Source organism: Vicugna pacos, chromosome 9, assembly GCF_048564905.1.
Source record: "Vicugna pacos chromosome 9, VicPac4, whole genome shotgun sequence".
Lineage (NCBI taxonomy): Eukaryota > Metazoa > Chordata > Mammalia > Artiodactyla > Camelidae > Vicugna > Vicugna pacos.
In genome coordinates this window covers 75,921,905-75,948,234 of record NC_132995.1, presented here as the reverse complement: position 1 = coordinate 75,948,234, position 26,330 = coordinate 75,921,905, and the positions used below count along the sequence as shown (strand labels likewise).

The following is a 26,330-nucleotide window of genomic DNA, read 5'->3' as shown; positions in this document are numbered from 1 at the left end:
GCCTATACAGAACGCTGCCGGACATCAGTGTATATGGAACACGTCTCCCTCCGTCTGCATTCATTTGGCCCATTCGGTCGTCCAGAAAGCCACCTCTACCTCTGAGCCGTCGGTCAGCTGCCTCAGGTTGTTACAAAATCTGTCAGCCTGCTGCACCTGCAGTCTCCTGTGCGCCCCAGCAGGGCTCTGAGTGTGTGTATAGCACAGGAGAAACATCTGACCAAAGGCCTGAGAGAGGAGGGAGGGTCTCAGGCAAAGCTGCTCCACCGTCAGGTACATCAAGGGACCACAGAGCCGCCAGACTGCCACGTGCCCGTGAAGTGTCTTCAGCTGTGTCCTCCAGTCTGTCTCAGGCATCGCTGAAAGCAGGATACTCGGCCTCAGAGCCCCAGGCACAGCTACACGTCTGGTCACCAAACACCACATTCTCCATCAGGCCGTTTCTCTCTGTTTCTCTCTCCCTTTTTTTTTTCCGCTACTACTTTTCAATGAGATTTTAATTAAGATCAGTCAATGCACAAGCTAAAAGGCAAATAACCTTTCAATCATGATACAAAATGAAACTGCTGACAGAAAGAATGGGCAGTTCAATTCACACATCGGCATCACGAAAAAGAAAACTAGCAACTTTCTCTCAAGAAATTTGCAACAAGGAGGGCATTCTCTCTGTTTCCAATCTCACAAACTAATTTCTGCAAACTGGCTTTCACCCAGTCCGCGCCCGCATGTGACCCCTGGTCTGAGGCAGCCAGAGCCTCCGTGGTGGTCCGGCCCCCTCAGGGGGACACAGGTGAGGAGCGCGGATGGGAAGCCCGGCTCCCCCACTCCCTCGCTACGTGATGCTGTACGAGGAAGCTACGCTCCCCACATCTCGTTTCATCATCTGTGAAATGGGGAAAATATTCATCAAGCCCACCTCAGACTTGTGATTAAGTGAGAAAGAAGAATATCCTTATTCACTGTTACAGTCTAGAGCTGCCTGCCCAGCCCCTGCCTGCGTGCACACTCAATACACGGTAAGTATTATCACTCTCATGTCACCTGCATGTGCAGTTCAACAGCCAAAACCAGGAAGCTAATCATCTTTTAAGCCCATGTGTTTCTTGCTGCGGCCAGCCAATGACCAGAACTGGGCCAACAGATTAGTCCTGTATAGCTCACTACAGAAGAGACACAAAGCAAATTATAACAAAATAGAGCAAAAGAAGTTTCCGAATTCTTTAAGTAACCCTGACTGCCAGCACTAAATGTTGATGTGGAGGATCTGATACTCTTACTTAAGCAACAATGTTCCAACTAAATCATCTGCTTCCTCTCATCTCCATCCTCACACTCCCATGGCCTCTAGGAAGCACAGTGTAGTTCTGTAATCTTTGAAAAGCTACACATTAAAAAATCTAATAGGCAAAATTAAATATCTCCTAAGCAGCCTATACCAGGAGTGTTGCTACTATGTAAAAGATCTAATTTGGGGATAAAGAACAAAAAAGCGTTCTTGAAATTAGTACTTCGGACAAGGAAGCAAATGCAATCCATGCATGAAACAAAATTCAGTGGGATGAAACATTAGCATGTTTGTCCCCTACCAACCTCAACACTGAAGGTCCGTTAGGTGTCTGCGTCACTGACACTAGAATGTCTAGCGCCAGTCTAGTAAAATATACCCAGGCAAACATGCTACGCATCTGTGCAGCAGTCAAATGTTTCATTTCCTTGAAGAGCAGAAGTACTCAAGTTTTACACAAAGATCACATGTCCTAAATTCCTCTAAACTGAAGCGGCTGAAGAAAAATATATCCAAAAGAACATATGTATAATGAACACTCAATTTATATTATGCAACTTACCTGCAGCTGCCAAACAGGAGCTCATCAGGGCAAACATGGCGATCACACAGGCAGAAGTCATTTTTATTTCTCCAAAAGGGTGTCCCATTCAGTCACCTCCGCCTGCAGCTCTCAGATCCTCAACAATCTTTGCAAATCAGAAGTGACCTTAAAATCCTTCTTTCCAACTTTCAAATTGCCTATAAAAACATAAACATTTTATGAAGAAAAGTTAATGTGGGAATTTCTTTGCATAAGTACACATTAAAGTGAAATGAAGAATTTCTAAAAAGTGTTAAGATAAATTTATCTCAAAAGATGCCAAGACAGCACTCAAGCAAAGGCGGGTGGGAGGGGGATAATAATTACCTAATAAAGATCTTTATAGCAAATACTTCTGCAAAGGCATGCTTGTTTTTGACATTTAAAATCTTTGGTTTTATATAAAATATTCAAGAAAACAGAAGAAAATCAAAGTACATCTATAATATAACATCATGAGTTATACTGGAGCACTAAAATAATCAACGACACTCAACACCATACACAAACTCCCTAGTGTCAGCAGGAAAACACAGACAACTCTGGTTACAAACTCAGTCTAATGTTACAGTAACAGGACTGTCACAGGGATCAAACTGAAATACATTTAGAATCAATCTAAAAAAATAAAGATTAAAAGGCAAGATTCTTATTTCAACTGTTTGCCAATCTGTTAACAGGTGAAAAATGTCTCTCCCCGTCTCTCAACCCCAGCTGAGACTATCTGGTTACTTGACCAGAGGATCCAGAAGGTCCTTTCTAAGCCTTTCCTATCTAGAGCCTTGAATGATGAGTTTTGTGAGGGTTACTTAACTTGAATACCCTTCCTATGACCCTGAAGATCAGCCAACATGTATTTTCCAGCCTTGTCTCCCTAAGCCTGGCACAACCCACAGAAGTTGTTCAACTCAACAAACATTTATTTACTGAGCACCTACTATGTTTCAGGCATTGAGTAAGGACATGATTTCTCTTATCAGGAATAAAAGTTACCCAACAACTAGGTAGAAGCATAAAGACCCTGGCTGCTCTGAGCCCTGAGCAAGGCGGGACCACGGGTTCTCTAGGACCCACCTCAAACAGCTGGAGACTGCAGCCCTGTTAGAGATAGCACCCCCAGAACCAGCTCGCTACCCTCAGAGGCAAAGCCAGCTTGGGAACCTGCAGGTACAGTGCAGAAACGCCAAGTCAGTGGCAAAATGAGTGTCTAATTAAATGGTCTTGGTTCACTGCATCAAGTGTTAAGAGAAAGATATTTTAAATGGTTCCCTGCAGTAGTAACACTAATGGGCTTTGACAGGAGAGAAGCAGGTTGATTCGAGGAAAGTGACGGGAGGGAGAGGGAACCTTTTCACTGAATATCTATTTGGGTTTTACAAGTATTACCCACCCAGAAATAGTAACAATAAAGCTCTAATTTCAATTTTTTCAGATATGCTTTTAAACTATATTATTACATACACAGGAGGCACTGTGGTTCAATCTTGGTATGTGATAGCGATGAAAAGCCTAGGATGAGTAAAACACGGATTACGGCGGCAGTTAGAAGCCCCTAAGGGTAAGCCCACTCAGCCACCTGCCCAACGGGTGACGCTGGGGTTACTCCACCCATGACCCTATCCCGTAGCCTGTTGTGAGGAGTAAAGGAGTTAACGTATAGACATTGCTTAGAGCAGTGCCTGGCACATAATAAGCAATGAATAAATGTTAGCTATTGTCATCACATTATTGTCCATTCCTTTTGAGGTATATTTATATCAATAAAGTGGAGAAATTAGGGTGTGGTTATTTATATAATTCTTAGCTACTGGAAAATCAGTTTAATCTTTCGTTTAATTTTATTTTTTACTGAAGTGTAGTCGATTTACACTGTTAGTTTCAGGTGTGCAGCACAGCATTTCAACTATACATAGACATACATTTTTTATTCAGACTCTTTTACATTATATGTTATTACAAGAAACTGAATATAGTTCCCTGTGCTGTAACCAGTTTAATCTTTTGTTTACTGCAAAATAAGCATTACAACAGACACAACAAGGAGATAAGCTGAAGAGGGGAACCACTGAAGAACAAAATCGCCCGTCAGACTGAGGCACAAGTCATTCGGCACAACGGTCTCACCTTCAAAACTGGCTGAATTTTAGAGATTATTTTGGATACCGTGAAACTGACTTCAATCATCCCCTGAAGGCCGACGCTCCTGTCACCACAGTTCCACTGTCTCAGAAGTAACGGACGTCTCCCCTGTTAACCTAAAAAATCAGTGACAGCGAAGAGAATTTGTCCCTATTTTTCCCCCACAAAAGATTAGGTTTCCTGAATGGACTGATAAGGGAAATTCTCTCTAAAAGAAAACGCTATTTCAACCAACGCTGAGGGTGATTTTTATAAGCAAAGCCCGTGAGGAGAGCTCAGAAGAAGGCGGCTTCCCAGAGGACTTCCGGTGCGCACAGCCGCTCCGCCAGCACGAGGCTCCCGGAGCTGTTTAATGAGCTTGTATCGCCCCCGCCCACAGCGGCAGAGGGTCTGTGGGCCAGGCTCATTAATCCAGGGCTTAAACCAGGTCTGAATGAACCTGTGGAGAAGAACGGCCAATGGTTCTATTAAAAATATAGACTGCAAATTGCTGACGAGAATATTGGGCAATTATTAAAATGCAGCAATTACAGATAGAACAGAGCCAAGCTCAACAGGCTGACGCCCAAAGGCAAACCACAGCAAGTTTACGCCGGATCTCAAAACATCTCTGCGGAAGTCCAAGGCAAGTTGAAACTCACACACTGCTGCGTCTGACAAAGAGGGGGCTTTTCTTCTTTCAGTTTAAAGTCCCTCCATAATGTAACTTGTTCAGAAAGAAAATAAACTGCAGAGAGTTTTTGCCTAATCTTCCCAATGTGGTGACAGGATCCTAAGGCGAAAGAGAATAAAAGGGGAAGCGTGTCGTTCCATTCAGTGGAACTCCAGTTTTGGCCAAGACTTGCACACATCAGCACCTTAACACACGACTTAGGGATCAGCTCCCCAACTAGGAGGGCACAGGATGATCAAAGGCTTCAGAAAAGTTGCAGATCTGGAATAAAACTAGAGAAATACAGGCAAAACATGATCTTACATACGTCTCAGCAATGCTCTCCTAGGGCAGTCTACCCAAGAAATAGAAATAAAAGAAAAAACAAGCAAATGGGACCTAATTAAACCTACAAGCTTTTGCACAGCAAAGGAAACCATAAGCAAAACAAAACAACCACCTACAGAATGGGAGAAAATATTTGCAAAAGATGAAACCGACAAAGGCTTGATCTCCAGAATATATAAATAGCTCATGTGACTTAATAAGAAAAAAACAAACAACCCAATCCAAAAATGGGCAGAAGACCTAAATAAGCAATTCTCCAGTGAAGACAAACAAACGACCAAGAGGCACAGGAAAAAATGCTCAATATCACTAATTATGAGAGAAATGCAAATCAAAACTGCAATGAGGTATCACCTCACACCAGTCAGAATGGTCATCATTCAAAAATCCACAAATGACAAATGCTGGAGAGGCTGTGGAGAAAAGGGGACCCTCCTGCACTGCTGGTGGGAATGCAGTTTGGTGCAGCTACTGTGGAAAACAGTATGGAGGTTCCTCAAAAGACTAGGAATAGACTTACCATATGACCCAGGAATCCCGCTCCTGGGCATGTATCCAGAAGGAACCCTACTTCAAAAAGACACTTGCACCCCAATGTTCATAGCAGCACTATTCACAATAACCAAGACATGGAAACAGCCTAAATGTCCATCACCAGGTGATTGGATAAAGAAGTTGTGCTATATTTATACAATGGAATACTATTCAGCTATAAAAATGACAACATAACGCCATCTGCCCCAACATGGATGCTCCTGGAGAACGTCATTCTAAGTGAAGTAAGCTAGAAAGAGAAAGAAAAATACCATATGAGATCGCTCATATGTGGAATCTAAAAAAAAAAAGAAGACAAATGAACTTAAATATAAAACAGAAACAAACTCACAGACACAGAATACAAACTTGTGGCTGCCAGGGATGAAGGGATGGGAAAGGACAGACTGGGAATTCAAGATTTGTAGCTACTGACAGGTATATACAGAATAGATGAACAAGTCCATACTGCATAGCACAGGGAAATGTATCCAAGACCTTGTGGTAGCTCACGGTGAAAAAGAATATGAAAATGAATGTATGTATATTCATGTATGACTGAAAAATTGTGCTGTACACCAGAAATTGACACCACATTGTAAACTGACTGTACCTCAATAAAAAAATACAGAAAACATGAGTTGATTTTGGTCATACGTGTATATAAACTATTGTTGCTGCTGTTGCAGACAGCAGAGTTAAACTTCTTCCTGCACAACTGACGCTACCTAAAAATCATCATGTGACCGTGTACAGTCCTTGTTTGTTCTTGTGCATTGAGAATAAACTGCAACTTTTAAAAACTTACAGAAAAAAAAAAACCTAGGGAATTACAACGTCTTCTCCTTCTCTGAGGTTATACCACACTCAACTTGCAAGGCCCCAGGGCCCCCTCACCCCGGTCTTCTGACCTCACTGTGTCTCTTTAGACCTTAGGAGTTAAATGCTTCCTTTAGAAATATAAACAGGGTACTCTGAAATCTTGAAAGAACAATTTCAGTCCAATGTGTAACAGTCATTTTGTGCACATTTCAAAGTAATGTTGTCCATTCAAAGGGTACCAGAACTTTCAGTATCCACAAATAAACAAAATAATTCTGAGTGAGAGTTTAATGGATTAAAAAAAAGTGATGCTAATGCTTCTAATCTCCCCTGTGTCTCTTTCTGAGGCCATTAAACTGAGCGTGCTGCCCCGGACGCTCCGGTGATCCAACAGCACTCACGAGGACGCACGGGGACGCACGGGGAAATGCCGGGATGAGCTGACAACCCCTACCCAAACAAGTCTTGAGAACCATCACGGGTGAAGCTAATGTTCAGAAGGAATTGGCTGGGAACTGAACTCCCGGGGGCTGACCAGGATGTTTTTTAAAGAGGAGATCTTGCTCTATCTTAGAGAGAAAACGTGGCAAAATGAAGTCTGGCAAGAAGAGCCCACAAGAAAAATTACTAACTTCCTCTTAGAGATGGGTGACATACTGCGACTATTCAAAATCAGAACTTACAATTAACTCGAAATTATCAATTCAGAGAATTCACATGCTAAAGATTACATGAACAGCTTTCAATGCGGGAAGCGGTCAACACGACTCATGGATGAAGAGGTGCCCCATCTCTAAGCCCAGCACGTACCCAGAGCAATGCGGCAGAGTCAAGAGTAAAAGCTGGGTCCTTCCATGAACAACACTCTACCTTGAAGCTCCAGGTCTGTTCCCACAAACTGGGAACCATTTTCTCCCATCAACAGTCCATCTCTGGAAACAAAACATTTTCTCCAAGGCAGGGCGCAGCCTGTGCCCTTGCTGCCTTCAGACACGGGTACCTCCACGCTGGCGTACGTGCTCGGCACGAGTCGTTGCTGATCACAAACTGTGACCTGACCTCGGGGCTGTGGGCAGCGGCTCTGACAAGCAAACAGCCCTTGGCAATGCTTTACGACTCAAGCTCTTTGAAGATGAACACAAACCTGTGCACCCTCATATCTTAACACGAAACTGCTCAGCCCCCAGTCAGGAGGATGCTCAGCAAACGTGAAGATCTTCAAGACAGAGGTATGTTAAGTGGAACAGAAAAATAAATGACCATTCCCGAAACTCAAGTAATAGTAACACCTGACGTTCTGGCACCTTTAACACGAAATGGTTTCCAGCAGATCATTAAAATGTTCCCAGTCTGCCCCAAAAACTTAAGTGACTTTTCTGGAGAAAGGTATATTGTTATGTAAGTCTGCAAATGGTTAAATGAAACCTGGTAGATGAGTTGTTCTGAGGGACACTCAACATGTGATTCAGGAGATTTAGAGAAGAGGCAGGAGGGGAGGCACCTATATCTGGTGTGGCAGCTTGTGAAGAGGGGAGCACGGGAGGTACAGCTTGTGAAGAGGGGTGCACAGGAGTTGAGCCTGTGAAGAGGGGCGCATGGGAGACAGAGCAAAGGGGGTGCATGGGAGGCAGAGCCCATGGAGAGGGGTGCACAGGAGGTACAGCCCGTGAAGAGGGGTGCACGGAAGTAGATCAGAGGCTGCTGTTTGTCTGATGCCATCTGGATACACTTTAAGACCTGTACACAGAGAAAGCTAAGCCACCTTCCTGAGTCACAACAGCAACTCCCAGATTTCTCTACTCTGCAGAGAAACTGGCCAATTCCAAATCCCCATCTTCAGACAGATTTGGCACAGAGAGGAGGAAAGTCCTAGATGTGGGTAAGAAATCCCCGAATCACAGCCAAGCACAATCAATATTCAGCAAACACTCACTGTGAGCCAGGCACTGCTGAAGACACCAAGAGCACAGCAATGAAAAAGGGAGTGAAAACTCCTGCCCTCATGGTGCTTAGATTCTTGTAAAAGGAACACCATTTACTACGTTAGGCAAAGTATTTAATTTCTGAGCTTCATTCTTCCCTCCAATAAATCCGTGTTTATTGCTTACTCCACGCCAGACAGAGGGAATACAATGGCCAAGCGAAGAGTCGTGTTCTTCTGCCCTCGTGGGCTTAACGTGCAGTGGGATAAAGCAACAATCACAAATACGTAACTGTAAGTATCCACAGCTGAAGGACGTGCGGAGATCTGAAAGACCCAGTGAAGGATGACTCAGCAGGTCGAGGGACCACGTAGGCCACTGATGTTGGAGGGAGCGTGGCCGCAAAGCCAAAGGGAAAGGAGGGGGCTAGGCTGAAGGAAGAGTTTAAGCAGCAAAGCGGCGCGATCCAGTCAGGCTTTTAAAGCTTCCCCGGGACAGGCACTGTGGAAAACAGCACAGAGGTTCCTCAAAAAATTAAAAATAAAACTACCATATGATCCAACAATTCTACCTGTGGGGTTATAGCTAAAGGAAGTTAAATCACTGTGCTGACGAGGTATCTGCACCCCCATGCTCACCGTAGCACTGTTTACAACAACCACAACATGGAAACCACTTGTGTCCACTGAATGGTGAGTGGATAAGGAAACTGCGGTATGTATACAATAGAATATTACTCAGCCATGAAAAAGAAGGAACTCCTGCCATTTACAACAACATAGATGGACCTTGTGGGCATTACGCTAAATGAAATAAGTCAGAAAAAGACAAATACTATATGAGCTCCCTTACACATAGAACCTAAAAAACTGAACTCATAGAAACAGAGACTGGATTGGGGGTCGCCAGAGATAGGAGTGAGGTGGGGGGCCATGGGTGAACGCAGTCATAAGCTACAAACTTCCAGTTATAAGATAAATAAGTTCCAGGGCTGTAATGTACAGCATGATGATTGTAGTTAATACTGTATTGTATATTTGAAAGCTGCTAAGAGAATAAATCTTAAAAGTTTTTTAAAAAGTTAACTATGTGAGGTAAAGGATGTTAACTAAACTTACTGTGGTGAGCATTCTGCAGTTTATACATACATCAAGTCATTATGCTGTATTTTATACAATGTCATGTGTGAATTATATCTCAATAAAACTGAGAAAATTAAGATTCAGAATTAAGATTTCCCTGGGTACTGTGCGGAGAACAGACTGAAGGGAGCTCAGAGTGCTTGGATGACCAGAGAAGACTCTTACAGCAGGTCAGGTGAGAAAGGAGGTTTTGAGCAGAATGGAGCCTCAGTTTCTTCATAAGAAGATAAACTGACCTCACCTGCATCACAGGGTCGCTGCAACAATCAAATGAAATTGTACACGTAACAGTGTAAAAGCTGTCACTGCTTATCATTAGCAGACTGTCTCTAGCAAAGAGAATTACCATCCTGAAGCCTACAATTAATTAAAGCCCCGAAACTCTATGGCTGCCGGTGGTAGGGAAGAAAGAACCCATACCTGTGGTAGGAATTCCATATAAAGACCCAGTAGGGAGGGAGGCAGGAAGCCCGGAGGGTGTGAGGTGTGCAGAGAAGCTGGACCCTGCTCTCCCCGGCCCCTCCAGGGCCTGGGCCACCCTCACTCCGGGCTGCACATCCTTAGCGTCCTCAGGGCTGATGTTCAGGCAGTCCTTACAAGCCCTCTGTCTGTCGCAGGCACAGCAGACCTCGCCGCCCAAGCAAATCGCAGCAAGAAGAGGAGGGCGGGCATGGATGCCTCTCACACGGCTGTGGACGACCAGGCGGTGTTCAAGTGCACAAATCAGGACGGGTCTTTCACCCACCCTTGCAGGATCCCAAGAACCACCTTGCACATTTAGTATTTCTGCATCCAAAGATTTCTGCTGCTTATAATTTTAAGCTAGAATTAATAGAGAAGTATTCTTAGGGTTCCATACCGGGCTTACCCAGGTGTCCTGTGCTGGACAAGTCATTCGGCCACATCGCCCCCTCATCTATAAAACAGTAACACTTTGACTGTAATATATGAGAGAGAACACGGGCAAGGTACCCAAAACCCACACACACATTTAACAAAACCGGCCATTGGAGGTTTCACAGGTAAAATACATCGAGGCTTTCAGAAAACCGAGCGATCCACTACTAACAAGACCACATGAATCGCAGTTCACCTCAAAGTTCGTGTTAACTTTGGGATTAGACTTTGTCATCTAGATTTTAAAAATTCCCTTGGTCTCCAAAATATAATGATTCCGAACTAACATAAAAGTCCTAAAGATAATCGTAATATTGCAGTGCTGTTCCCAAAGGGCAGTCAGGCTCTGGTGTAAGTCACGGGGGGACCTGTCCGTGTGGCTCGCCCCCCTCTACCTTGTGATTCCCAGATTAGCTCGGGGGGTCTGGCCGGGGGGCTGCGGAGCTCTGCCGGGCACGTCCCCCCCTACCCAGCTGCCGGGGGAGGAGTCAGCTGCCAGCAAGGGCTGGAGAAACCAGGACAGCGGCCCAGCTGAACGTTCTCGGGGCCCCAGCCGTCAGCCCAGGCTCCACCAGCCAGTAAAAACCCTTGGGGGAGCACAGCTCCTAGACCCCCAGCAGACTATTTGCACAATAGATACTAGTTTCCTAACATACTGATTTACATCTTTGTTTCTATTCAGAGGGATTTTGCAAATATATGAATTCAAAGTTGACACCCCACACAATTAAGCACATTTTTTACTGCTCTCACGGACTTCCAGTATAAAATCACTCCTCTTGAGTGGGGGTAACCCCTCAACAAACATAATCCAATCACTTAACCGCTGCTGTTTGGTAAGGAAAGGGCTCACCAGCCCCAGCACGTGAAACACGAAGAATTAAAAGCCTCCGACGGTTGCCCGCTGCTTCAGGAGCAAGACCAAAAGCCTCCGCGCGGCTGCTGGGTGTCGCCAGCTTAGTCCGACCTCAGCCTCCGCGTGCTCCAGCCTCGCTCGCCTTCACTCAGTTCTACAAAGGGAGCCTTGCTTCCAGAAGTGACGAGCACTGTGCCGGAACTCAGTGACCCTCCACGGTCCCCCAAACGCGGCCACTTTCTAACACCCTCCAGGCCTCAGGTCTCTGTGTAAGCGTTACTTCTTTAAGGAAGCCGTCTGATTCCCTTAAGGTTAAACTCGGACACCTGGAACATAGCGCAAGTCACCCCTGCAGGTAAATCTTCATGGGATTACTTCCTTCCAGGTAGGGCTTCCCCTCTCGTCTGTTCACTCCAGACAGAGGGACCCCGCCCGCGGCAGGCGTCCAGCGGGCGCACCACGTGGCGAGCGAGCGCGAAATGCCACCGCGCACCCGCAGCCAGGAGCAGCACGGGAGGGGGGCGCAGTGTCAGAGCCCTGCCAGTCACAAATGATCAGCCAACAAGACGAACTGTGTGAGAAGGAACCCGCTCCTCAGCAGCCTCAGGACGACAGAGGAGGCACGAGCTCTGACACCAGCACGTTCCACAAGCTCAGACAAGTCGCTCTGCTCTGGGCTTTAATTTCTTCATCTTTAATACGAAGAGATGAAACATGAAAACCTCCTTTTCTGTACCTTACTTGTAACTGTCATTACATGGACTCACAACTGGTCCTGAATCCACTCTCTAAAATGACACGTCAAACACACTTGTGGAAATTTGCAGTGGGTGACCGTGTAGTGGCTAGCAGGAGATGACCACAGAACTGGAAAGCACTACCCAAGAAGAACCTTCAACTTGACAATATACGTGTAGACAAAATACTGCTTCAGCTATTTTTAACACAGAACTTATATAAACAAAAACTATGTAAATGAATCATCTTCCAAGCAACGCAGGCACACACAAAACCTGAACTGGCAGATCTGCCCGTTTTATCGGAACTGCCATTTTTGTTCTAGTCTTCAGGCTCCATGAGCTCTACTCACTCCCCTCACCTCACTCCAAAAACCACTTCCGATTAATCCCACCCATTTTCTGTATAATTTGTTCCATGTTATCTTCTACTCAGAGCCAACTCAGAACGTTAGAGGCAGATAACATCTATTTCCAACCCTTTAATTTTGCAGATTAGCAAACCAGGAATTAGAAGGGCTGGATGACCGGCCACCACTGCACAGAGAGCCAGCGGCACAGCCAAGGCCTGTCCGCCGGCTGCTTTGCAACCATTCGTGTGATTACGGTCGTTCGCGTGTTTCTAGAACATTCCCCTTCCTGTTAGGTGCTAACACCCTGCTTTCTCCTTCTGACCCCACAAAATGCCTCAGCTACCATCCACTGAGCACCTGCTCTGCTTTTCACAGTTTCTCATTTCAGCCTCTCAAGAACCCAAGGAGACAGATGTCTTTTACTTCATAGTGAGAAAAGTGAGGCTTGAGATGATAAACCACCACCACCCATCACCAGCTAATAAATCCTGGCACCGAGACCTGAGCCCAGGTCTGCCTGATCCCACAGCCCAGGCCCTCGACCACCACAAGCAGGGGCTCCTCCACCACGGACACCAACCATGCTCTGCGCAGTCAGTCACCTTCCGGTGGTGGCAGTCTGATCAGACCTGACATGAGGGACCAGTTATTTCGTTTTGAATCATCACGGAGGCAAGGCTCAGTCAGCAGTTGCATTTCACTTCCTTCATTCACTCAACAAAGACTGCTTCACAGCTATCACGTGCCAGGTACTATTCAGGGAGCTGGGGACACAGCAGTGACCTAAACATGACGCTGTTTTCATTGAGTTTCCCTTCTAACGGGGGAGACAGACAATACATGATGTGTCAAGTAGTGGTAAATCCTGTGAAAGGAAAATACAGCAGGTTAAGAAGAAAGAATGACAAGAGGGAGAGAAGTTTCAGACAGGGTGGTCAGCGAAGTGCGACATTATGATTTATAAGGAATACATATGTGGTCTTCATCCTGTTTCTGACACAAAGCTCTTAAAACCTTTGACATTTCCAAAGTGAGGAGAGGGATAAAGCTGTCTGCTGTTCTGTTAATGAGGCTACTTTTAGCCCCCTAAGGATGGGGGACTGGTTGTCAGGAGAACCACCCAAGTGACTAGAGGCCTGGGACTCTCAGTCCCACCCCCACCCACCCGCCCTCAGAAGCGGGAGACGAGGGGCTGGAGGCTGAATCGGTCACCAGCGGCCAGCGGTCTGATCAGCAGCGCCCACACAGAGGAGCCTCCGTAAAAGCCCAAGAGGACACGGCTCCAAGAGCCTCCAGCCCGTGAACACACGGAGGCCCTGGGAGAGCGAGGCACCTGGAGAGCTCTGTGCCCGCTTCCCGCACACCTTCCCCTGCACCTCTTCCACCTGGCCGTTCCTGGGTTACGTTCTTTTATAATAAACTGCTGAGCTGCTAAGTACAATGCTTCTCTGAGTTCTGTGAGCTGCTCTATCGAACTAATCATGGGAATCTCTGATCTACAGCCAGTCTGGTCAGAAGCACGGGGAATAATGTGGAGCTTCAACCAGGACCAGTGTCTGAAGTCCGAGGAGGAGGTCCTGGGAATCTGCCATCTGCAGCCAGCTGGTCAAATTTCCAGGTAATAACCTGGTCTTTTGCCTGGTGTCTGCAGTGGAGGGCGGTCTGTGGGACTGAGCCTTCAACCTGTGGGGTCTGACGCTAACTGCAGGCAGACAGGAGGTAGTGTCGGAGCCAAGCTGAATTCCCAGACACCCTGCCAATGTCAGAGAACTGGCGTGGGGGGAACACACTCCCCCACAGTGGAATCAGCGACCAGAACCCTTTCTAGCAGGCCTCTCAGATGAGGTGACATTTGAGCACAGAGGTGAGAGGCAGAGCTGCGACAGTATCTGAAGGAACAGCATCCCAGGTGGGGGGTAGCAGGTGCAAAGGCCCCGCACTGACAGCATGCTTGGTGTGTTCTACGAGCAAACTACAGTAGAGTCGGGAGTGCGGGGGCCCCCAACCCACCTGGGTTCGAACCCCTGCCCTGCCTCTTTCCAGCAGTGTAACCGTGGGCAACTTCCAAGCACCTCCACAATTAAGTAAACTAATAACATATAAAGCACTTACTACCTGGTATGTTCTTAGGGCTCAGGATGTGGTGTCTAAGTAGGTCATTGATAACAACTACATTCAAGACAACTTATTTCCAATTTGATGGTTTTGAATCCCAGGGTTAAATCATGCCGCAACTTTGTACATGGCCGACAATATCCTCCAAAGCCTGTGACTTCCTCGGCTGGGCTTCCTGTCCTGACGAGGAGGGCTCTGTGGGAACCATACTGATGTTACTGCAAAAAGAGAGGGGGGCAGATGACTCTACCATCACTGTTGCACTGAGACCAATGAGCTCTTCACGCAACCTAACCCCCACCCCCGAGAGCAGGACGCTTCCTCTGCAGAGTAATTTACTGCCCCCCGGATTTAAGTCATTGGTTTCCTAGGACCAGGCCCCACCAGTCTTGACTCCCCATTAGCACCACTGACAGAAGCAAGGGGTCATTTCAACTACAATCCTCTGTCTTGAGAAGGGTTAAAAATCTCTCTTCAAAATGAAGATGGTAATCTAATTTTCAAAAAATCCCTTCTCCAATGTCCTTTTTTGTCTAAACTAAACATTTCTTTTCAAAGAAATTAGAACATCAAAGCAAAACTCAAGAGTCTGGCCGGGCGGCCTCCAGACTGTTCCTAAGAGCACAGCCCTGAAGCAACTCTAGAAGGTCCAGCGAGCGGCCCTGCAGATGGGCCCAGGGCCAAGGGATGTCAGAGCCGCGGGGAAATCTGCTCCTCTGCCCCATACCCTCTCCCCAGCTCTGTTCTTTAATGCTGTGTTTACTTTTCATCTTCGTAGCCCAGCGGGTTAAGGGGCAAACCGCAGGCAGAGGGAAACCACAGCAAGCCCCAGCCTGCTGGAGGTAAAAGGGAGTCTTCCCAAAGCACTCGCAAGGCTGAGGGGAGCCCACGGCTGCTGCTTCAAGCCAGACAATTAAGGACGTTCTAGTCTGACAGGTCTTGAACGAGGCTTTTGAAAAATCAGATTCTTCTTCCAGACATACCTGATGATGGTTTTCCCTTTTTAATGCCACAAGTGTGCATTTAACTGGATCTGTAAGAAATCCACAAAATCTTGCTTCTTCTCATTCGTTTAGTCATCCAAGCAAGATGGTCCGGTTGGTGCCAGGACCATTCTAGCTGTGTAGCTCCAACAAGGAATAAAACACAGAAAAGTCCCTGCCCTTGTGGGGCTTACATTCTAGTCAGGGGAGACAGACTACAAACAAGATACACAATTATGTATGAGGGAGAGAGAAATGCTAAGGAAACATGAAACAGAGAAGAAAGAAAAGAAGGATTTCAGGGTCTTTGGGTGATTTGTTTGTTTGTTTTAAGAAAGGACCTACAGGAAGTAGACCCTGTAGAAACTTAGGAGAAAAACATTCCAAGCAAAGAAAACAGCACGTGCAAAGGCTCTGAGGCAGCGCGCCCGCGAGGGGGAGGGGAAGCAGGTCAGGCAGCTGGGGCGGGGCGCAGAGGAGTGAGGCCCGAGGAGTCGAGGGCGGGGCGTGCAGGGCTTGGCGGGTCGCTGTTAAGACTTTGGGTTTTACTCTGAGAAAGACAGGAACAGTAGAGCGTTTTAAGCAGAGGACTGGCAGCATCTGACTTGGGTGTTACCAGGGCCATTCCAGCGATGGGGTGGGGAGTGTCAGAGAGGGTCCGCGGGAAGCGCCCTTCCCGGCGTGTGGTAGGCCTGGGCAGGCCACCTAAACCCTCCGCACCTGCGGGTTCTCATCTCTGGAGGGACTCGGAGAGGATTATTTCCAAGCCCCACTCTATGATTCTGAGTTGATTTCCTTTGTCTTCTCTATAATTTACATCAACTGTAAACTTGATCTTTCCCAAAGCTTTTTGTGTTTTTACTGAGTTATAGTTTCCCAAAGCTTTCATGGAAGTGGAACCACGTCAAAGGATCCAATTTGAAGACATACAGTATATTGCAAGCCCACGCCCCACACCAGGGGTACAAAGATCAGGCTCAGTCCTGCTCCAGGATCGAGGGAGGAAGCAACCAGCCAGACGCCAGGAAGAGCCATGTGAAGCCTCACCTGAGAGGCAGACGACAGAGCCAGCCTGGACGAGCAAGCAGGGGGCCACAGGGCACGGAAAGGGGGGGATGCCAGAGGAGAGACCAGGACCAAAGGAGCAGGCGTGAGCGCACAGAGCACACTCCGGAGACCACGGGAGTCTAGCACGAGCACAGTGAGGTTCACGGCGGGGGAGAAGGGAAAATGGCTGGAAAAGCAGGCTGAGCTACACTGTGAGTAACCAGACAGCCCATGCCAAGGCTAAGGGAACAGCAGGCACTCACAATGCGAGAAGGGAAAGCACAGGTCTGTATTTTAGAAGGTGCCAATCATCATGGATGAACAATTTGAGAGAGAGGCGCTGAAGCCGGGAAAACCAGCTGGAAGACGCCCTGTGACAGTCCAGGTGCATGATGCTTTGCAAATGCAGAGAAAAATGCCACCCGCAGGGTTTGACCTACAAGCCTAGTCTGCCGATCCCTATTCTAGAGCTAAGGTTGGTGTTTACATGTTAAAATGATGGGGAAAAGTCAAAGGAATAATGGTATGCCATGATACGTGAGAATTACATGAAATTCTAATCTCCGTGTCCATAAATAAAGTCTCCTGGAACTCAGGGAGAGAAAAAGAAAAGAAGAAAGAAAGAAAATGCCAGCTGAGTTCTGCTAAAGACTGTAAGACACCATGGGATTGGTGTGATTCGGCTAGGGGAAGTAAGCAAACAGAAGCTGAGTGTGCCTGGGGCTCCCAGCTTGGGGACTGGTGCCATTTACTGACATGGGAAATAAAGGAGCTGAGACTGGGGACCACGGAGAAATGGTATGCTGGGTTTTGTACTTAGTTTGAACAGAAGAAAACTACAGAAGGGCTGCTGGAAAAAAAATGGTATGAAGTATAAAACTGGGAGTTACTGGCACAGAGGTGGCCACTGAGGCATGGCAGTGGGAGCTGCGGGCATCCAGTCGCCCCGGCTTCCTTTGGGAAGGAAAAGGGCGCCTGGAAAGCTGGAGAACACCGCCCCACAGGGAGCAGGCCCTGAGCAGGACACCTGGAGACAGACTGGGCAGGGAAGGGGGAAACAGGAGGCGTAGTTCCTGGAAACCAAGGTAATAAAACGTGGTGGGGGAAAGAGAACAGAGCAGCAAATGCAGCAGAGAGAGGACAGTGAGGACTGAACACGAGTGTGGCATTTTGCGCTTCTCACCTTCCCTGGCGCCCGGCGTAGTGCGGGGGGGTGGGCAGCCCACCTGCCGGCCCAGGGGGCGGGAAGGGGAGGAGGAGAGAGCCAACCGCTGAGCCCCGCCAGCCCGACCCTCTGCCACATCAAGGCTCTGTACCATCAGGGAAGTTTCATTCAACACCCTGGAGGTGTAAGGTGTAAGAAACAGGAAACAAGATCGGTTGGCGGTGATCTCCTGGCAGTGGAGAGGCGCTTTCTTAGTTAACACCTGGGTCTCACGGGACCATTAATCCTGAAAGTAACACAGGCTTTATGAATAAGTTCACCCGCACATCACCCAGCTCCCAGGTAGGCTTCTCACATCAGCATCCCTGGTCCTTCTCCCCCAGCAGAATAATGCTAAGCAGCAGCGACGACATTTCCGCTCAAAGCACAGTAAAAAAGCGTAACAAAAACCATAGCGCCAACCACCTGGTGTGACGCTGGGAGCCCAGGGCCTGGCACCATTCACACAGAAAAAGGCTTTACCAGAAACACCAGCCGGGTCCCAGGACTCCGGGACCCAGCCTCTCAGTGTCAGCAGAAGCTGCCTAACTGCTCTTCTGTTTGTTCTCTGAGAAACGAAAAGGAGCCGGAGGAGGAAGAGGCTTTATCCTGAAATTATTCTTAATTTCCAACACAGAAGGCTTGAAAAAAATTCTGAAAGCCAACAGACTAACTAGCAGATTTTTTTTCTTAATGTGGTCCTTTCTCCTTTACCCTCTGAAAAAAAGCAACCCAACCCCCAAATGATCATTTTTCTTGGCCTAATTTCCCTATTTTTGTGACTTATAATTGGAAACAGACTGCTTTTTCCTGGCTTCAGAGAACAGGATCTTCAGGGTTATAAGAGTTGCCAACTATGGAACCTCAACCTTAGCAAAACTTCTTTTGCAAATCTCTTATCTATATATCTACTTGAAATATATATTAATTCCAAAAAAAAAGCCTTTAAATGCCTTATTATTATACAAAAGTGAATTTTCTCCTAACAAATTAAGACACTCCCCTCCCTCTCCTGGCCTCCCGACTCAGTTCAGCTAAGTGGAATCCTGCTTTGTGCTCAGTTATCTTCCATTTGAACATTACCAAAGCCTTACCCAGCAAGGCATGTATACAGGATACTTTCTGCAAGCATTTTAATAAATTTAGTAGAGCTGCTTTACAGGAAACCTCCCTATTAGCCCACACACTGAATGAAATTAAAACCTTGACTATCTCAAAGAACAGCCACTCTAATAATGAAATAAAGATGCCACAAACCGAAAAAGACATAAATATCAAAACAAACGAAACAAAAAAAAACTGTGATCTGTATCAACCAGGGCATCCTTTCCCCAGCTCCTGTGTCAGAAACACATGGCGCCCAATGGCTGTGCAGCAACTTTAAGGATGGGTGTGTTGGACTCAAACCCAAAAAAGCAGGTGTGTCTTCACAAAATGGGTTGTTAGCCTACGTGTACTTTCATGGTTCGGATGGTGTATTACAAATACACGAGTAACTATCTCCGTAAAGACACAAAAATAAGAAAACTAAGAGAAAGGTCTGCTCGGAAAGGCTTTGACAAAAGGAGACTGGCCAGCAACCGTAAACACGCCCATTTAGAAGGGCAGAACCCTCCCCCACGCACACAGGGAAGACCTCACGCTGCAACGATGCAAGACGAACGCAGTGAGTCAAGGGTGCTTCCTCTCGAGGCTGAATTTCATTTGCCGGCCAATTGCACAAAGTGTAATAGAACAAAATGAGACATTTACTCTTTCTGGCCACTCAGAAGGAGAGTTTTGTGTTTGACTATGTTTTGTTTTAACGAAGAAACTAGAAAAGAAAGCACTCCACGCACCACAGGGAGCACCGCACGAACGCACGTAGGGCAGCGCACGCACACAGGGTTTGACACCGGAATCTCAGAAGTTCACCTCAAATAACCTTCCAAGTATGGAAAAACAACATTCTGCTCCAGCAATCATCATGCAGTTAATTATGAAATAAAATTTGCAAATAGCCACCAGTGTATTTTTGCATCCAATGACCAATTTCGTATGTCAAAACACATAAATCACTAAAAACGCTAATAGAATTATGCTCCCAAAAGGGGATCTCTTCACAGAGCAAATGGAATTAAATATTCATCAAGTTTCCACTAATAAAATAGTATAATAAGAATTTTAAAAAGAAATCCAAAGTTCTGCTGGACAGTCCGCCTAGCTCACCTGGTGCTCTCACCACCGCTGGCTGGGCACCACGCCTGCGAGCTCCAGACCTTCTCCCGGGGCGGTCTGACCGCAGGGAGGCTCCAGGACTGTAAACACTGTTTTCTAAAGATCATTTTTTTTCAGGGACTAATCAACTTAAATGTGTTTTTACAAATGGTCCATCTGCAATTTCACACAAAATCTGACCTTCAGCACGTACCAGAGAAATGAATTATGTGCTTAGAAGGACAAAGCAGGTGCTTTGCAAACAGCACCCAACACTGAGGTCTCCTTTCTCCCAAAGCCCAGTGTCTAAAAGGTTGGGAAAGTATATGCTTCTGTTTTACCATCCTGTTTTTTAATGTCAAGATAGGGCTCCCATTTCAGACTTAATTCTAAAGTATTATTGTAGCAACAATTTAATATTAAATCCTAAAAGTGAACTTTGCCAGGCTCTACGTATGACTCAGAGTCCTCCTCCCAGACTTGAAGCTTTCAGCATTAAAGGAATCACCAGCATAGACATCAGACTTTAATCTTTTTCTTCCGACAATAATCTTCAGCAGGAGGTATCAGGACGGCCTGAGGGCATGCTTCTGGAGGCCAAGTTTCAGACCTCCAGGGATAATCTCAATTTTAAACAGGGTCTCCATCATTACGCCCCTAGCTGTCAGCCTATTAAGTCTTGTTGTTTGGCCCGGAAAACTGAATAAAAAATGTCAAATAAGGTCCAAAAGAGAGTGGCCTCATGCAGAATTTTATGAATGTTGCTTCAAACATCAAATATTACCTACATCTTGATTGAGAGGTAAAAATAATTTCCAAGAGAAGGAAGAATGCTCAGAAATCTTTGGTAAATCTCAAACCTTTGCAAACAGAGAAAATAAACTGCAAAGTCAGTTAACAAACAAATGTGCTATTTCAAAAGATATAAAACAAGAAATCTAGAAATGGACAGAGTCCAGGAAGTGGACCCAAATCCTTTTTTGTAAGGCACTTCTCCAAGCTGTGTTGATTTATTTCAGCTTGACTAGAAACGGAATAAATTAGCAATAGCTTGTGTTTTATGAAATGCTACAAAAAGACAATGCCATCATTCCAAGTGTTGCTCTGAAGATGTGGAACCAGAGAAATTACTGCTGTGGACCTTGGTCAATTAATTTCCCTCCAAAGCCCCAAATGCCCTAGATTCAGTCTTTTATATTCCAAACTGTCCATGTTTCTCGAGGCAATGCAAGATTGCTTTCAAGTTAAAGACCCCTAAAATCATCTAACTTGAGTCCAACAAAGTTCAAAAAGTAGTCAATATTTTTTAAGTTTCAAAATTTCAAAAGGAGCTTAAAAATTAAGAAAAAAAAACGCTCCAGTGGACAGACTGAAACAGCAATAAGATCATTTTTTAAATAACTGTCAAGAGTAAAACAAAACAGAAAAAAAAATGAAGACTGTCCCCATTAACTAATGAACCTGACGATTATAATTAGTTTTTGTCAAGAGCAATGAAAGAAGAAGAAAAGCTACGTCTTCAAAATGGATTATCAAAACCAGAGGCAATTCAAAGTGACCACAGAGCAAATCCACGCAGGGAAACCAGCAGAGCAGTGTTACTACTTCCCAGCCCTCCTGTAGATTCTACCTGTCCTGTCTGTTAAGCTTGAAACGTAAAGTCAGAAATTTCCACAGACTTAATGATCCGAGGAAATTGGTCGTCACTTAGGTTCTAGAGAAGTCAGCAGGGATCCACCTTCTTGGTACTCAAAGGACATCTGAGTTCCCTGGGCACTTAGGCCAGATCAGGTGCTCAGAGAAGCAAGCGTCACCTGACTTTTACAAGACACAATCAAATGTGGATGCAGAAAAAGAAAGATTAATTCCTCTGAGTCTTCAAAAGAATGGGACAATACTCTCCTTTAAGCAAACCAATTCTGTCAATGTGTAAAGGCTTTCCTAAGCCCTGGGGAGCCTTGAGGCATCTCGGCCTCCCGCTGTCAGAGGACTGAAAGAGTGCAGCTAATTTGCCAGACTCCAGGACCAGGAACCTTAAGCCTATTAGGGAGCTGGGGGTTGATAAATGTTTGCTGAATAAGTAAACTCGATGAGAGCAAGGAAGACTAAATGAGACCCTAACTAAAATGCTACTCTGAAGTGTAAATGCAATGCTGAGATTTAGAAAGTTATTTTAAAATAAGATCCACTTGACCCTGAGTTAGTAAATGAAATAAAGTCAAGTCCATACAACTGGATACACAAGAAACAAGAAAGGAAACTGGCCTACAAAACTGCAAAGACTGAAAGCCTTTTTTAAAAGTCAGTTTAACTGCTTTTCCAAGCATGTTAATTCCTAAATACTGTTCATATATTTATCTGTAGATACATCACATCTATACTAAACAGATAAGATACTTCGGAACTATTACTGTGCTAAAATAAAAGCCTCTGAAGAATGCACAGGAATAAAAATGCTGTTGCCTAGCATAACCAACCCTTATTGTCTTGCACTCAGATTTTAATGAAAGATGGTAGTGGCAGGATTGTAAGGACGCCAGGCTCTCCGAGAACAAATTCACTACGCGCAGTTTTCCACGAAAGACAAATGACGACCATTACAAAAGGGTTCATGACAGATCTCTCTGGACTCCCAGTTCTCCTAGATAATTTGAAATACTATTCAAAGTGCACAAAATTATTGTACACATGCCTCCTAAGGAAAACAAATGGAAATAAACTGTGGGGTACTTAATACCTGTTCAGCCACCAGAGAGTTCTTGACATACATCCAACACATAGGCCCTGTCCTCAAGGTCATTCTGACAGTAATCACTTGAAATTAAACCCAGTTCTCCATTGTCAACTTAGAAAGCAACTTGGTTATTTTGCTAGATAAAGCCACAACATTTTCCATTTCTGAAACATATGTTTAACACTCTAAAAACTGGTTTAGGTGTCTAACAGACATCAATTCCTAGTGTGTTATGCTCCCCCTATTGGCTAGTATTCAAAATAACAAAAAATTCCCCAGGGGTTGCCTTTGAAGTCCAGGGGTTCAAAAGTAAGTTGGTGATTTTTATGTATAAAAACATGAGCTGAATCAACAGCTGTTAAGCAAAGCTGTCATGTAATGGTCAGATTCCATCAAAACAGGAAAAATTAAAGTTGACAAGTGACAAAGACAAACTGAAGGGCTGAAAATATGCTGAAGCCTTGAAACACTAAACAATGCAGAATCAAAGCCAAAAGCAGAGAACACCAAGAAACAGAGCAACATCCTTTAACTGACACAATGGCATGAAATCAATTTCATTTTAATAGCCCTTAAGGGGGTAAGAATTATTTCCCTGCCTCCTGTGCCAACCCCAAGCTGTTTCCTAAGGAAGCCAAGTAACACTGACCAACAATGTCTGGAGAATTAATAAAAGAAATGAAGATTAAAGATCCGAATTAATAAATACAGATCAGGGTTCTATGTATAATTACTTGGAGCCAGTTTCAAAGGAACTGTGATTTGGCGCCCCCAAGGGTGGGTATATCCCCTAGACTAATACCTGATTTATGTTTCAAGGCGTAAGTGTTCAACTCAGACGGGAAGCTGAGAGACGGCAGGAGACGCGGGGACTCGCCGCGCACACACCTGCCTGCACGCGCTGCTCTCTGCTGCCCGACTAGCCGGCTCTGGGGTCCGACGGCACTGACAGCTGTGTGACGGCCTGGGCAAGGAGCTGCCACCGTCCCACCTGTAACACAGGCCGCCAACGGTGCTTCTGCCTTAGAGCTGGTGTAACGAGTAAGTGTCCGTAGGCATTTAGGAGAGTGTCTGGCACACAGCTTGGGCCAATAAACGTTAACTATTATTATTACCGGAAAGAAATAGCTGATTTCACACTGAAGTACCTGTTCGCAACCTAAGAACCATTTCAGGAAAATTAAAAGGTCTTGACACGTGCTTTGCTGCCTGCAGACCTCTCCTCCCAAAACGCCCGCTTACTCTTTCTGAAAGGGCGCTGGAGTGCAGGGAGAGTCGGGTCCGCGTCTCGGCGGGCCATCGCCCCACCACCCCGCGGCTCTCCCGCGTCCCCGCGGGGCCAGGGCGCGCAGCGCGGACGGCCGTGCGCCGCTCGCCGGGCGCTGTCCCAGAACTTCGCGCGCATTAAATCACCCAGTCCTCGCGGTAACGTTACGAGGCCGGCGCTATTATTATTCCCACTGCACAGCTAAGGAAATGGAGCGGTTTTCTTCTCTCAGCTCTTTCCGTGGGCACGAAATCCATTCAGTGCAGCCAGGGTAGACCGCGCTTGACGAGCCGTTCTCCACGCTGTGACTCCGGAAAGTGGGGCGAGTGCCCTCATAGGAGCAAGGCTGCACGCAGCTTCTGCGAGCAACAGCCCGGGGGTTCCTAGCTTATCTCAACCCAAAACACGCTAAGAGAAGCCTTCAAAATAAACCGGGGAAGGCGGCAACAAGCTCACGCGGGGAGGGGGCTTCCCGGCGGGGCCGCAGCGCAGCGCCGCGGGCGCGGGACCTTCGAGGGCGCGGCCGGGCAGCGCGGCTCACGTCGCGCGCGGGTCCCGCGGCCGCAGCCTCTGCGACGGCGCCCAGTGCAAACCCACGCCAGACCCTCCCCAGCGGCGCCGGCTCGCGCCCAGTGGGAAGCGGCCCGCGCGGCCCGCGGGGGCCGGCAGAGACCGCGGGAAGGCAGCGCGAGGGCGGGCGCGGAGCAGGGGGCTGCCCCGGCGCGGCGCCCGCGCCCCGCGCGCTTCGGAGCGCAAGCGCCGCCTGACCGCAGCCGCCCCCGCGAGCCCGGGGCCGGGGAACAGGCACCGCGCAGCCTGCAGAGCCCGCGGCCGGGACGAGGGCCGCGCTCGCAGGGCGGCCGGGGCCGGCCGGGCGCCGGCTGCAGCGCCGCGGGGCCGGCCCGCACGTACCTCGGAGGCGGCGTGTCAAGCGGAGGTCCACCCGCCACCAGCCGGGGGAGAGCGGAGCGAGGCTTCCCCGCCCAGCGCCCGGCCGCGAGCTCTGGCAACCGCCGCGGCGCAGCTACGCCATCCGGCCCCGCCGAGGACTTTCTCCTCCTGCAGGGCGCTCCGGGGACCGCGCGGGGAAAGTGGCCGGGCGCCGGGGCTGCCCACTGCGCTCCCTCACTCGCTGAGGAGAGGAAAGCGCCGCTCGGCGTCCCCGAAGCCCTCGGTTCCCCCCATCGGGCCGGCCCAGCGCTGTCGCTCCCCAGCGCGCGCGGGCGGGGACGGGCCGGACGCCACAGCAATCAGCGCGCGGGGGGAAGGGCGCCCCTCCCCCGCGGCCCCCCGCCGCCGCTCCGGCCGCGCGGAGACTCCTCCCCGCGCCGCCCGCCTCCTCTCTCTCCGCCCCCTTTTCCTCCCGGGCTGATGGATGAGCCCCGAGCGCGGCTGAAGCCTCCGTTTCCCCACGGGCCGACGAGGGCGGGCGAGGAGCCGAGCGCCGGGGACAGCTGGGCTGCCGCGCGCCCCGGGCTGGGGCAGCGGGCTGGGGGGCCCGGCGTCGGGGCAGAGCGGGGCTGGGGCGGGGTGGTGTGCGAGCTGCAGGGATTCCCTCCCTCCAGCTGGCTCCTTCCAACTTTCCAGGGCTCTCTGGAGGAGTTGGGTTTTTATTTGGTTCTTTCCGTCTTGATATAAAAATGCTAAAACCTCCAGTAATCTGATCACACCCTCTTGCTCATTCCCCCGCAGAGCCCCTCCACGCACACATTCACTCTCTCCCTGCTTGCGTCTCCCACCTCCAGTCCTGCCGGCTGTGTCAAGGTGCACTCTGCTGTCGGTCTTTGCCTCCTCCTCGCTAACAGCTGAGAGTGCATTGTCCAGCCGTTACCCCGCTCGCTGAGTAAATTAATACAAATAAAGGAGCTAGGCCAGCATTATTGGCATCACCCTAAGGCTGGCACCACATAAGCGAACGTGGCGGCGGCGTGCAGCTCCCTGCGTACACGTTCCAATGAACTGGCTGCAAGAGTTGACTAATGCTGTCATCAGGACACCACTCTGATACTCCTTTTTACACCCCGTTTTCCTACTAAAGCATACGCTTATATCGCAGGACACCGCTTTAACATCATGCTGGTGAAATGACTCTGGGCTGACAGGTTTCAGAAACCAGACTTCCAGTCCTGACTCTGCCCTTAGACCAGCTGTAGAAGCTCGGACAATGGACATAAACTCTCTAAGTCTGTTTTCTCTGTAAAATGAGGAGCTTGGCCTAGGAGACCTCTTCCAGTTCTAAAATGTTTTTGGGCCTAGGTCTTTAAAATCCTGGAGAGTGGAATGAGGAGGTTGCTTATATTATTACTTATGCAATATTGTTATTTGGAAAGTTATTGCATTTCCCTACTTTGAGAGAAGAGGAAGTGTTTCTCATCCTTTTTCTCTTGTACCCATACATAGAGAACCCACCCAATTGGAAACACTTCCACAAAAGCCAAATTGTCATTGATCACCTGGACTACAACAGAAACCTCCTCTAAGAGCCATTCATTCCTTAACAGGATTTCTTGTGCA

At 47.5% G+C, this 26,330-nt stretch overlaps 1 protein-coding gene across 3 annotated transcripts in view; it reads right to left on the bottom strand.

The window, feature by feature from the left end:
- The window catches only part of TGFBR3 (transforming growth factor beta receptor 3), a 179,071-nt gene extending 154,205 nt beyond the window's left edge, over window positions 1-24,866 (bottom strand). For all 3 annotated transcript variants that reach the window (XM_072968230.1, XM_072968231.1, XM_072968232.1), the window contains exons 1-2: window positions 24,729-24,866; window positions 1,848-2,026 (exon numbers count right to left, since the gene is read on the bottom strand). In XM_072968230.1, the coding sequence (XP_072824331.1) occupies window positions 1,848-1,935 (88 nt within the window). In that variant the 5' untranslated portion in view covers window positions 1,936-2,026; window positions 24,729-24,866. The remainder of the gene's footprint in view (window positions 1-1,847; window positions 2,027-24,728) is intronic.
- Window positions 24,867-26,330: the final 1,464 nt, after the last annotated feature.